At 33.0% G+C, this 14,752-nt stretch overlaps 1 protein-coding gene and 1 pseudogene across 1 annotated transcript; one reads left to right on the top strand and one right to left on the bottom strand.

Moving 5' to 3' along the window:
- The first annotated feature begins 2,914 nt into the window (after positions 1 to 2,914).
- Positions 2,915 to 3,027, top strand: LOC145277284 (U2 spliceosomal RNA; annotated as a pseudogene).
- A 7,993-nt stretch (positions 3,028 to 11,020) lies between these two features.
- Positions 11,021 to 12,991, bottom strand: LOC145276690 (uncharacterized). Its single transcript, XM_080127873.1, has one exon. It carries the CDS (start codon positions 12,638 to 12,640, stop codon positions 11,060 to 11,062), a length of 1,581 nt encoding a protein of 526 aa, XP_079983999.1. The 5' UTR covers positions 12,641 to 12,991; the 3' UTR covers positions 11,021 to 11,059.
- Positions 12,992 to 14,752: the final 1,761 nt, after the last annotated feature.

The raw sequence follows: 14,752 nt of genomic DNA, 5'->3' as shown, positions 1-14,752 counted from the left end.
TATATATATATATATATATATATATATATATATAAAGAGAGAGAGAGAGAGAGAGAGAGGGGGGAGAGAGAGAGGAGGGTTGCTAAAGCAATAAAACATTATCTTTTAATTTGACTTCTGCTGTTAATTTTTTCAACAATGAGATGCAAGTCCAATTTCTTGAAGTTGTTTGTCATTAATTTGGCATTTGTTTAGACCGAATGACAAACCGAATGACAAACCGAATGACAAACAAAAGATCAATAAATCGATCATGATCGATTATAACACTGTTCAACATTTTCACACGATTTAACTTCAGATTGTTAATCATTCACATTTCTTTGCCCTTTCTTTCCCTGGAATCTGTTTAACGTGCAACATTTTGTGTTTGGTTTTGACTAGTAAAGATGAGAAGTTTGTATTGTTTAGTTTGTTTTTTTTTTTACATATTTTCAGACCCAAAAGAATGCATTTTGACACCCTGAACATAAGCGGCTACTATTTGGACTGAGGGTAGTTGAGCAGCAAGATGTCTGTTCACATTACATTTTACCTGTTGCAGGTTAGTACAGTCAGGACACAGGAAACGGGAATGGGATTCCAAAGTCTAGCAGTTCGAGAGAAGAAATTATTAGAATAGAAGTCTTACTGGCATCTACTTTTATCTATTTATTTACGTACACGCCTAACAAGGCATATCACCACTTTGACGTAATGGGCTGCTATTTGAAACCATGCCTAGGAAATATTAACAAAGTGTTGGTTTACTTTATATTTAAAATTTTGCATATCAGTACAGTCAGGAAAGCAGGTAGTACGAAGGGAATTCCAAAATCTGTCCGTTCGAGGGAAGAACCGATTAGAGTAGAAAACTGTCTAGCATTTAAGGATGTTACTAGTGAATGGGTGTGATTTATGTCGAGGGGGGCACAAGTGCAATTGAGTTAAAGGGGTGGGATTTTGCTGCTGGTCGGGTTAATCAGGAATATGTACACTGAGGGGGCACAAATGTTGTGAGTTCATCAGAGCACATTACATTAAAGTACTTGTAAAACAGACACAGGGATCCGACATTGCGGCGATTAAAAAAGGAACATTTCGATTTTGAACAAAGTTAAAAAAACTAACGTCACAAGTGCATTTGAGAAGTTTTATCAATACACAAGCAGAAGCTTCTAAAATCAACAGCAGCTTCTTTGATAAAACTGGGGTGACTTCAAATTGAATGTTGAATACTTGACTTTTGCATTTTAAATTTTAATTGAAGCAAATATGCAAAAATAATTTTATAGAATCAACAGTAGATTCTCTACAGTGCAATGTAGACTACAATGTACTGTGGACTAAGGCATGTAAATATTTCTTCCGATGCACCACAATGAGTCTCCAACTAGAACAGGCAATCGATTTGATTAAAAAATAAGCGATTTCATTGATTTCAATGACAATAAACGTATAGGAACATGGAACATTTGTTAACCCTCATTCAATCTCGGGCAACGACGAGTCTCCCTGCTAGTATCTATAATCCACTAACTCATCATCATCAAGTGGTGTCCTACCTGGTACAGGCGTTGACGGCTATGGCTCTTTATCTAGCCATATCTCTCGAGGCATTTATGAATTCATTGTTGCTCATCATTTTTGATGTTGCCCAGGTGTTCAGACTGTTCAAATATGTTTCTCACTGTCGTCCTCTGCTTCTTCTACCCATGATTTTTCTTGTCAATCTCTTCTATTCCGCTTTTCTGTAGACATTTGTCTTTTTTGTACTGTTCTTATTAGAAACCTTTATGTGTTTGCTATTTCTAATTCGTCCTGGTTTGTTTTCTTTTCTGTCCAAGACATCTTCAAAATTCTCCTCAGAAACAAAGTTTCAGTTGCCTCTAGTCTTTTCCTCGTGTTGTTGGTGATTGTCCAGCATTCACAACCGTATAATAGAACAAGCTATACATACGTTCGGAGTATTCTGAATTTGGTGTCTATTTTAATGTTTCTGTTGGTCATGATTGATGACAATTTCTTGAAGGTGACTTTGGCTGCGGCTATGCGACTTTGTATTTCAGTAGTGCACCGTTTTCTTTTCTTTTTTTTACATAGGCATTACCACTTATCAAGACCCAGTGACCACTCGAGGATAAGGGTTAAAGAGTGTACGGTAGTCAATTGGACAATATAGTAATCGTTAATAATGGAAATTCGATAAATTTGTTGACTTAAGTGGAACGGATCATCAAGAACTTGTTTACGTTGGACTTGAAGACAATCAGATTGTAATCAGCTGGAAAGCAGAAAAACGGAAGACAGTTCCATAGGTGTGCAGTTCTAAGAAAGAAGCTTTGTCCATGGAATCTACATTTAGGTTTAGGCACAGATAAAGAGTGGGGGGGGGATTATTGATAGTGTTTTCAGCTAGACGAGTGCTTCTTGTGAAAGTTTGGCGAGGGGGGACCATAGATTGAAGCTCAGTCGAGCACTTGCCATGAAAATAACGATAAAGCAGAAACTCGCAACATCTCTTCTGTGAGATAGAGGTTGCAGGGAAGAGAAAAAGACATCTCCTACAAGGCTACGAAATCTATTTTGAACTCTATCAAGGCAGGACAAGTCCTTTCTAGCAGCTCCTGCCCAGATGTGGCCACAGTACTCCATCCTTGGACGTACCTGGCTTTTATATAGATAGAGAATTGCATTAGCAGTGAGATATCTACTGGATTAATAGAAGGATCTCACCATTTTTCCAACGTGTTGACAACAGATTTTATGTACGTGTTCCATTTCAGATGTGATCCAGTAAGCCAGATATCCAATAACTAAGAATTTTAAAACAGTTAAGCGTAAGGATTGGTAATGTAGGCTATATTTATATTTTATGAAAAAGGGGGAAAGGATGGAAGCCCTTTGGGAGAATTCAGATGTCTTTATTCATGCAATAATTTTCTTAGCCTTTTGGCTATGAACAAAGTGTAGTATCTGTTCTGATACTTCACTTAACTTTTTCTGTCCTCGATCAGTGGAGTATGGTAGCTTATTTATTTACTGTTAATAGCTCGAGATGATGAAAGAGTGTAATTATTGAATGGTATTTTCATCAAAAAATCCGTTCTTGTGAACTTCGGAATAAGAAAAATCGTCAAAAATGGCAGATGAACATTTCAAATTAGTTTCAAGATTTGGGTCGATTGTATGCGCCAAGATATTCTTGTTGTTAGATTTGTTGCTTCGATGTTTCAATGCCGCCGTTCAGTAGGGGCAGCTGCACGTGTAATTATGTGATAAGGGTGGTGCAATCTCCAACCACATCTCTCTTGAATCAGCACTGTTTCAGTTCAGTGGAAAGAAGTCAAGGGCGACTGGAAACAATGCTGAGATAAGCGGAGAGCACATACAGTACCTGGATGTCCCAAATGGTCACCCATTTAGTACTGGCCACGTTCATTGTTGCTTAACCGATGATCTGATAGGAACCAGTGTGTGAAACGTGATTATGCCGTATGTTGCATTATGGCAAAATAGGAAATGACAAACTATTCCATAAATTATATTATAATTCACAAAAATGGATTTTTAATTTCATATTTTAATAAATAAATTAAAAAAACATTAAACATGTGGTATCATCGTACTATAATAAAAATTTGGTGTTTTTCTAGAGCAGTCATTCCCACTGGTGGGGCGCATGCCCCACCGGTGGGGCATGGCAATATTTTGGCGGGGCATGGGCAGGACGTGCACCCTTGGGCTTACTATACCAAAGACTATAGGGCAATTTGAGAATGAGTTATTTTTTTCATTATTATTATCATTATTATTATTATTATTATCATTATTATTATCATTATTATTATTATTATTATTATTATTATTATCATTATTATTATTATTATTATTATTATCATTATTATTATTATTATTATTATTATTATTATTATTATTATCATTATTATTATCATCATTATCATTATTATTATCATTATTATTATTATTATTATTATTATTATCATTATTATTATCATTATTATTATTATTATTATTATCATTATTATTATCATTATTATTATCATCATTATTATTATTATTATTATCATTATTATTATTATTATTATCATTATTACTATTATTATTATTATCATTATTATTATTATTATTATTATTATTGCTACTACTATTATTATTATTTTTATTATATTAACAGTGAATTGTTTCATAGTGAATCTTTATATTAAGGGGAGGCATCAGGATTTTAGAAATGTCTAGGTGGGGCATGGCCCAAAATAGGTTGGGAACCGCCGGTCTAGAGTAATTGTTTCCGACCTTTCGTGCATGGCGGCACATTATTGATTTTTTTTTTTAAATTTCACAGCACACATATCACAAAAAAAAATCTAAATATTTTCTATGAAGGTAAGTGTTAGAAGGCTATTACAATGCACAGAATAGAATATTGTCGGTGTTGAGGAAGGAAGACATGAAAGCAAACGATATATATATAATCTATATATATAAATATATTTACACACACACATATATATATTTATTTAATGCTTTTTTTTGCCAATAATAAAACTTACTTGAAAAGTGAAACATATTTATACATATGGATTTAAATTTTAAATATCTCACTTGTTTTTGTCTTTCTTCCTCAACACTGACAACATTTCGTTCTTTGCGTTGTAATAGCCTTCTAACACTTATCTTCATATATAACTCACACAATGCTTCAAGCAAACTTCATTTCATTAAATATTTTCTATTCATAAAGTGATTTTGCAATAAAACATTAACAATATGTTATGGTAATAACGTATTGGAGAGATTTTATACGATCCAGCAATCAGTTCATTTTTTAATTTTAAAACTACAAATAATTATTCTTTAAAAATTTTTTGTCACAGTTCATACAACTAAGAACAGTTTGAAAACATTCATTTAGAAGATAATTTATTCTGTCACTGCATAAAATTAGCTGGGAATTGACTTATTTTGACGTACAACCTGTGTATTTAGGAATCGTTTTGGTATCAAAATAGGGTCTGAATTATTTTTTTTTATTATTCAATTTTCACCCCAAACAAGGCACAGTGCCACTTTGAAGAAGGGGGCTACTATCAGGGACTTAATTAGCAGGGTCATTATAAAGGGAGATTAGTAGAAAGATGTTTGTTCACATTACACTTGAACTTCTGCATATCAGTACAGTTGGGAAAGCAGAATCCCGGAAGGGAGTTCCAAAGACCTGCAGTTCTGGGGAAGAAACTATTGGAATAAAGGCGTTCTTGCACCTAGGGATCTCTACTGTAAAGGGATGAGACTTAGTAGCTTGTCGGGTTTGTCGGCGTAGTTACATCGGGGAGGTACAAGTGTGTGCAGTTCGTCAGAGCATTCACCATTAAAGTATTTGTAGAACAGACAGAGGGATGCAACATTTCATTGATGGGACAGAGGCTGAAGCCTAGATGACAGTTCAGGACCTATCAGGTTGGCGACTCTCTTTTGAACCCTATCCAGGAGCGAGAGACAAGCAGCAGATGCACCAGCCCAGATGTGACAACAGTACTCCATACATGGGCGAATGGTGGCCTTATAGAGGTATAGGATACTGTCAGGCATAAGTAGTTTTCTAGCACGGTAGAGGGAGCCAACCTTCCTTGCAGCAGCCTTGGCAATGCTCTCAATGTATCTATTCCAGTTCATATTCCCTGTAAACGTTAGGCCGAGGAGTTTAAAAGAAGTACTTTCAGGCAATGTGTTCTTGGCCATTGCTATTGGTGGTGATGCCGATTCCCGATATTTTGAAAAACTAATTAATCGTCCCATTACTAATATACACTACGGAAAAAGCTTACCAATTTGTACGTAAACCGTTTAGATTCCAGAAATTCGGTGATTTTAAACTGAAAATAATCATTTCAAATTTTTTTTCACAGTTAATACAACTAACAAAAGTTCAAAACCATTCATTTGTAAGATCATCTATAATGCGAATGCGTAAAGTTAGATTATATTGAAATTGACTTTTTGTCTTACAATCTGTGTATTTAGGAATCATTTTTGGTATTGGAATCGGGTCTGAATTATTCCGCTCTGATGCCGATTCCTGATATTTTGAAAAATGCATATTCCAATTACTCGTCTCATCACTAATACAAACCATAAAAAATAAATTATCAATTCGTATGCGTGAAACGTTTAGATTCCAGAAATTTTAGTCATTATGATTAAGAAATTCAATGTCTTTATTAAACAAAATGAAACTGAATAGCTTGTAGCTATTATTTCTTTGTGGCTTGATTAAATTATTTCTTTGTGGCACATCAGTAATCATTCTGCGACATATTAATGAGCCATGGCACAATGGTTGGGAAACACTGCTATAGAACAACAACAAAAAATAGAAATATTGTTCAAAAAGAAAGTTTTTAAAAATTGTTTAAAAAGAAATTTTTTCCAAAAATATTGTCTAAAAAAAAAAATGGTATTTGGAATCAAGCTAACCCGATAAAACCTCCGCGGACAAAAACTGAAAAATGCCAAAAGCCTAATCAAGTAAACTAAAGTAAAACATGAAAATTGTTTGTTGCTTTTTTTCTTTTTTTTTTTAAATAACTCAATCTCAGAACTAAGGCATATTTTAGCGAGTGTTTTGTCTTATTAAGGTTTATATGAAAATAAATGCCTTATGGAAGCAAACGTTGATAAACTCACGTTTACTACAATCTATCTGTCTATCTATCCATCTACCTATTATATTAAAGGAACTTTCTCTGTGTGTGTGTGTGTGTGTGTGTGTGTGTGTGTGTGTGTGTGTGTGTGTGTGTGTGTGCGAGAGAGAGAGAGAGAGGGAGAGTTCTCTATAGACTCGGAAACAGCTGAGCCGACTGTTTTTTTAATTTCACAGTACATGATGTGTCTGGAAGTGTTTTTACGTAACTTTTGTATTGAAATGCGTCTGATAAGTATCAAAAATCAATAATCGAAAAAATCCGATTAAAGAAGAAAGTACTGCAAGAACTTGTACCCCCTCGACGTAAATACCCCCGACAAACCCGACAAGCAGCAAAATCCCACCCCTTCACAGTTGAGATCCCGAGATGTAAGAGAGACTTTTACTCCAGTAGTTTCTTCCCCAGAACCGCTAGACATTGGAATTCCCTTCCGGGTTCCTGCTTCCCCAACTGTACTGAAATGCAAAAGTTCAAGTGTAACGTGAACAGACATCTTCCTGCCCAACTCCCCACATAGTACTCATGTAGCTTATGTCCCTGATAGTAGCCCCCTACATCAAAGTGGCAATGTGCCTTTTTTGGGGTGAAAATGTAATAAAAAAAAAAGTCTGATTTTGACCAAAGTTAATACTTTTATACAACTGAACATCACAAGTGCATTTGAGAAGTTTTATCACCGCACAAGCAGAAACGCTCAACCTATAAAACCAACTGCAGATTCTTTTATAAGACAAGGGCGCGTCCTAAATAAATGTTTCTTTTTTAGAGCACATGATACTTGACTTTTGTACGTTTAACTTTAATTCAAGTGATTATGTAAAAATAATTGATAAAATAAATAGTTGCTTCTTTGATATGACGGGGGCGCGTTTGATATGAATGTTTTTGTTTAGAGCACAATTGAACCATGATACTTGACCTTTGAATTTAAACTTTAAGTGAAGTCATTATTTATAAATAATTTTATAAAATCAACAGTAAATTATCTACAGTGCAATGTCGATTACAAAGGAGGCACGTGAAGCTTCCTCCCTGTTACATTGCGGAGGGGGGATGGGGTCCTTAACTAAAACAAGCAATTGATTTAATTAACATATGGGCGTCTGCACCAATTTCAATGAAAATAAAAATATCGGAGGGTGGAATCATTCGATCACGGACAACGTCGGGTCTTCCTGCTGGTAATAACTATATGAAATCGACGTTGTGTAGTGGTTACTAGCACGGATTAGAGGTTCGAAGTTTTGGGTTCGAATTTTGATGGGGCTACTGCATCATGTAAACTGATATCGTTCCAGCTATGGATTAAATAGTAGGGGAGCCTGGACTCTCAAATGTTAAAAATATTTGTTCTATGTATATCCTATGGCCCCCCCTCCTCACACTATGTATATTGAAGCACACTTTAAATATTTAGAAAAAAAAATTACTTTATTTTTTCAGCGTGACCATCTAATATTCATAGTATGCATGTATTACACATTGTAATTTAGATGGCAAAATAATAAATCTCATTTCTTTCATATGATAATAGTAAATAGTAATGACAATAAAACAAACATAATAATAACAATAATAATAATAATAGTAATAATAACAATAATAATAATAATAATAACAATAATAATAATAATAACAATAATAATAACAATAATAATAATAACAATAATAACAATAATAATAATAACAATAATAATAATAATAATACTAATAATAATAATAATAAAAATAATGTTAATAATAATAATAATAATAATAATAATATGTGCACATATAAGTATTGTTATGGGATGCGTGAGAGAGGGTAAATACAAATCATAAAACATACAAATATATAAAAATAATAAGTACATAAAATGATTGCATGTTAGTTCTTGTACATATCTGTTATGTTTATATATATATATGTGTGTGTGTGTGTGTGTGTGTGTGTGTGTGTGTGTGTGTGACTACTTCAGTTAATCACATAAATTAATATACAAAGTATCATTTTATGCGTAAATTTTCAGTAGTTATTTCAACAGTGCTCAATACATAGGTAGAGCTAGGTAGTAGCTAAATTGCCATGTATATCTTCATAACTTACTACTATATATATATATAGTAGTAAGTTATGAATATATATATATATATATATATATATATATATATATATATATATATATATATATATATATATATATATATATATGTATATATAAAAGAATTTTCAGAATGGGAGAGATAATATAACTATCCCCACGGTCAAACAACACCGCAGCTCACATAAGCCATGAAAGCTAACAAACCAGAAGTCCAAGACTCGAATTTCAACTGATGAGTTCAAATGAGAGCGAAACTTGATTATTGGACTTCCGGTTTGTTGGCTATCATAGTTTATGTGAGCGGTGATGTTGTTTAACTGTGGAAATAATTATTTATATATATATATATATATATATATATATATATATATATATATATATATATATATATATATATATATATATATATATATAGGCAGAAATCTTTGAAAAAGAGTTTACTAATCAAGGGAAAAAAAAACTCCAAAAACAGATATAACAGTTTTGGAGTATTCCTTGATTAGTAAACTCTTTTTCAAAGCTTTCTGTCTGAACAATTGGATTTAATTTCTGTAAATGAAATATTACAATTTATTTTTGGAGAAAGACCAATATATTTCATTTTCACATGTTTTTTTTGTTGTTTTTTTTTTAAGTAAACCACTTCTTATGACAAAATTTGGAATGCTACTTTCATATTGGATTTTAAAATACAAAAATCTGGATATCAATTTTATACGACTGCATCATATGCGTACGTGTATTTGACTTTCAAACTTTCTTCTCTCGATTATTTTTCAAGCTTGGCCCTCTTTTGGAAGATCAAATCAACCATTTTCTTTTGACATTTTGTCAAATTTTTATGCATGGATGATTTCTCTCAAAATTTTAATATTCATTTTATAAATAAAATTTATAGACTGCATATGAATTTTATTTAATCAAATACGTTTCCTCTAAGTACATGGGCCATTCACTAAAACTCCATGGAATGAAGAAAAAATCTTTATTTTCTTTGTATTCCTTGTCAAAAATTAAATTTAATATATTCAATTTACAAAATTTAAAGCCAATAGTTCGTATAGTATTACTCCATCTTGAATTTTGAGCGCTTTTATCTGGTTGGGATTGCCATATAAATATTAATACTAATATTTTTTATTTACTTTAAGTTTAAAAATTTATTTCATTTGAAAATTGATATCATGAATTTTTTATTGAATTATATATATATATATATATATATATATATATATATATATATATATATATATATATATATATATATGATTTTTACAGAAGATGAGAAAAAAGCATCTGTACCGTTGGTTCCAAATCCGATATAAGGGGGACCAATTTATGGTCGAAAAATATTGGATTCTCTTGAGCCTCCGATTATATCTGTTCTCACCAGAAATATCAACCGCATGTAGTTCCACCCCCCCCCACAGATTGCAATTTAAATAAATATATATATATATATATATATGGAATATTTAGTATAAAGAATAATTGATTTGCATAGAGCTAGACTAATGGATAAAAACACATGAATAAAAACTAACCGATATTTCGGTTGCATTAAACACCCTTAATCATTGTTATAGAAAGGCTTTAGATATGTGTCTATATTCACATACATTTTCTAGAACGAAGCCATTTTTTCCAATTATGAGAGAGTCCCTTCTAAAGTAGCCACGCACACACACACGCGCGTGCGTGCGCTCTTATATATATATATATATATATATATATATATATATATATTAGGAATTAAAAATTTAACGGTTGAAAGATCAAACGAGTGAAAATTTGATTTTCATAGACATTTCTATTTATTAGAATTTTTAAAAAAATTTTTTAAATCTTCGAATAATAAATATTTTTCTTCAGGAAATAAAAACAAATGGTGGGGGTACTTCCCGGCATATCCTCAGAGGTTGGAAATGTTGAAAAATTCCAATTTAATTTTAATAAATAGAAATGCTTATTAAAATCAATTTTGCACTCGTCTGATCTTTCAACCGTTAAATATTATATTCTTCATATCGAGTGCCTTTTTAAACAGTGGACGTCATATTATATATATATATATATATATATATATATATATATATATATATATATATATATATATATATATATAGATCGATAGATAGATAGATAGATAGATAGATAGATAGATATACACGTAGAGGTTATTGAATATAATGGTTAACTGCAACGAATAATAAAAAATAAAAAAATATGGAACGTGAAACGTTTTTAAAAACAAAATATTAAATATTTTTACAGGAAAAATTTCATAATTGCGATGCTAATAAAACCGATAAAAACAAAGAATATACTCGTAAGTCTGGCTTGTCCGTGCCCTAACTCCGGCCCTAGAATCTCAATGAATGTAACATACAGAAATGTCCCCGTGGCTAAACTTTGTAAAATCCCTGAACATCCAGCGCGGATTGCAATGTGAATGGAGTCGCTTCCGGAGACCAGCCAACCGATTAAGCTTCCTATCGGCGAGATGATCGAGAAAATAAACAGACACACCACAACGAATCGGACTTTTCCGGGGAAAGCTCTGTAGAATTTAAGGGTCAGACTGAACGCTACAAGGCTTTTGTGAAATACAATAGCAATCATTATTGTGTAGACTTTGGAAGAGCTGGTTTGAAGCCCCAAGGCGAGTCCGTCGAAAAGTGAATGGAATAACAAGGAAACTAACAAAATAATTGCTCGATATCCTTCCCGCTTCGACTGTGTGCCAGGCTCCTCAGATTTGGAGGGCAGTGTCATTGTTTTTTCAAGATAAGAACCTGATTCGCATCTTGTTTCTTCATCAATAATAGAATCTGAATGTACGTGTTTATGAAGAGTTTTTAAATTACAATTGCAATAAACGAGATTCGGGGGAGATAAAATTGGTGTTTGGTTAACGGTGAGACTGTTTTCGGGTTGGAACTTACGCAGTGATAGTGATCCTTTTGAATGCAGAGTCAGGGTTGATGGGTTGTGGTCAATGACGGCGCCGAACGGTTCGCTTGTCGTAGAATACTCATTTTTGTTCATCGTATTATACAGAGGAACAGTTACGAAATCTTCATCTCTTTGCAGTTTTTTGTCAAGGGCCGCACGCCTAGGAGACTCAGGATTTTCGGCCAATGAGGAATTACAGTTTTTACATACTTCGTCGTCATCACAGGTTATTGAAACTCTTTTGTTATCCTGATTTGGGAAATCCGAAATTTCGCTTTTAATTTCCCTGAAAAGAGATCCGTTCAAACTTTCGTCCGCTTTTCGTTTGCTGCTGTGTTTTATGTGTTCCTCGTTTTCGTTATCGTTGATTGCGACGTTGTTGGCGTTCGGAATAATGGCAGATAAAATCAGCGTCTCTTTCGCCTTTTTTCGGGCTTCGAGTGTCCTGTGCACTTTCGAAGTCAGCTGTTCGGCGAAAAGGACCAGAAAGAAACCGAGGCTGACGATAAACTCGGAGGCGGGGAAATCAAACGTCGCGGAAGCCAGCTCGAAAAACTTCTCCATCTCTTCTTTTGCCTCCGGCAGCAGATGAAGAAACGAGGTGGCAAAGAAGACCCCGCCGCTAAAAAGGTTCAAGCGGCTGAAAATTTTCTTCTGCCGACGGTGTTTCCCATCCTTATTTCGGCCACTGTCCTTCTCATTGCAGTGTTTCTCAATGCGATTCAAAATGAAATAGAAAAGTAGACAAATGAAGAAAATCCCGAAGAGGAGTCCGAGTGTGATTCCAAGTTTCAGCCGGCCCAGGGCATCCATTTCTTGTGGCTGTGTTTTGTGTACGAGCGGCGGTGTTCGGGTCGAGTGTAGAAATTGTTCAGAAGGATTAGATCTGCCCATTCTTATGCATTTCAATGTGAATCCAGCTCAGTTTTATCTCATCGTATCTTTTTTTTTTTTTTTTTTTTTTTTTTGCGTGGATTCACGAAAGAAAGTTATGCGAACTTCTTATCGGTACTTGAGATAAGACACGTGTGAAAGAAAGGACATAAGTGAGGTATATCGGGTGGTCTCAGTTATGAAGATATGAGAAACGTTAAGGAAAAAAACAGCGGTTGGGACGGCGGGGAGAATAATCATTGCAGGTGGGAGAAAAAGTAGAGGAGGAAAGAGAAAATAGAAAGAAAATCGTAAATTTTCGAGGAGAGTAGAGCGAAAAGAAAATAATGCTTTGATTAAAAGCGTGTTTAAAATGCGCAGTAGTTGGGGTGGGGGGGGTAGAAAGAAGAGAGAGTGAATAAGATTAGATAGAAAGAGAGAAAATAGTGGGAGTGGTTAAATAGAGAAAGAACGATTATTAAATATAGATGAGAGTAGTAGACAGAGTTCATAACGCATGAAATAAATACAAAAGCCAAAGTGCAGATTCAATCCATAGCTATGATTTTTTTTTCCTACAAAAAAATGGCGAACTAAATAAATATTTATATCGACTGTGTTTATTTATATTTATTTATATATAAATATTTTAATATGAGATTTTATAAAAATCTGACGCCAAACAACCTCTCTCTCTCTCTCTCTCTCTCTATATATATATATATATATATATATATATATATATATATATATATATATATATATATATATATATATACTAGCTGGGAGACCAGACGTTGCCCGGGATTGAATGATGAGCAACGAATATTTCACACTCCTATATTTTTATTGTCATCGAAACCTGTGAAATCGCTCGGGAGAAAGCTTCACATGCCTCCATGCAAGAACTTAGTCCAAGATATATGTTATTCTACATTGCACTGTAGAGAACCTACTGTTTCTTTTATAAAATTATTTTATATAAACTTTTTTTCAGTTAAAGAAAAAAAAACACTAAGAAATTTACGTGCGGGGTTTGAACCTACAGACTATGTAATGAAAAAAATAAAAAACACGTAAATTTTCAAGTGTTATAAAATTCTTTGCAGTTAATGAAAAGAAAATTAAGAAATTTACGTCCGGAGTTTGAACCTATAGACCTCGTCATACGAAAAAAAAAAAAAAAAAAAAAAAAACGCTCTCAATTTACCCACAGTAGAATTTTCACGGCCCGTGTTTCTATCATTGTTGCTTAGCGACGACATAAAAAAATGGCGTTACCGATGATAGATACAAGATACACTAAAATAACGGTTTCGATTATCGATTATCGGTAATTATCAGGCTTATTCTGAGACAAAACTTAACTAAGATCATTCCCAGACTTATACAGAGAGCGTTTTTTTTTTTTTTTTTTTTTTTTTTTTCGTATGACGAGGTCTATAGGTTCAAACTCCGGACGTAAATTTCTTAATTTTCTTTTCATTAACTGCAAAGAATTTTATAACACTTGAAAATTTACGTGTTTTTTATTTTTTTCATTACATAGTCTGTAGGTTCAAACCCCGCACGTAAATTTCTTAGTGTTTTTTTTCTTTAACTGAAAAAAAGTTTATATAAAATAATTTTATAAAAGAAACAGTAGGTTCTCTACAGTGCAATGTAGAATAACATATATCTTGGACTAAGTTCTGTAAATTTTAAAGAAAATCTGTTCAGCCGTTTTGGAGTCTATAAGGAACGAACTTACACATACACACAGACAAAGTTGCATTTATATACTTGTAGAAAAAGAATTTTAATAAGTTTGGTACGAGAATAAACTTAAAACAAGATATAAATATTAAAAATATTTATAGAAGCAATTCAAACCAGATAAAAAAAAAAAGCTCAATTATCAAAAAATGGAGAAGAGCTTAATATAAGAAAATAATTTTTTTTAAATCTGCATATAAGAAAATATACAGAAATTTTATCATCCGATTATATATATATATACTAGCATGGGTGCCTGGCGTTGCCCGGGTATTTGGAGATGTATGTTGAGCAAAAAAAAAAAAAGCGGTCAATTTTTTTTTAATTTGACTCCTATTATGACCCCTTAAAATTTATTGTTTTGGGCTCAGCTCAAGT

The sequence above is a fragment of the Euprymna scolopes genome, chromosome 5, assembly GCF_053919585.1.
Source record: "Euprymna scolopes isolate OS-2025 chromosome 5, ASM5391958v1, whole genome shotgun sequence".
NCBI lineage: Eukaryota > Metazoa > Mollusca > Cephalopoda > Sepiida > Sepiolidae > Euprymna > Euprymna scolopes.
Note: the sequence above shows the minus strand (reverse complement) of the source record. Positions and strands in the feature narration are given on the sequence as shown.

Coding starts and splice junctions, on each gene's coding strand:
- LOC145276690 (XM_080127873.1), bottom strand. CDS start 12,640: ATGGGCAGATCTAATCCTTCTGAACAATTTCTACACTCGACCCGAACA.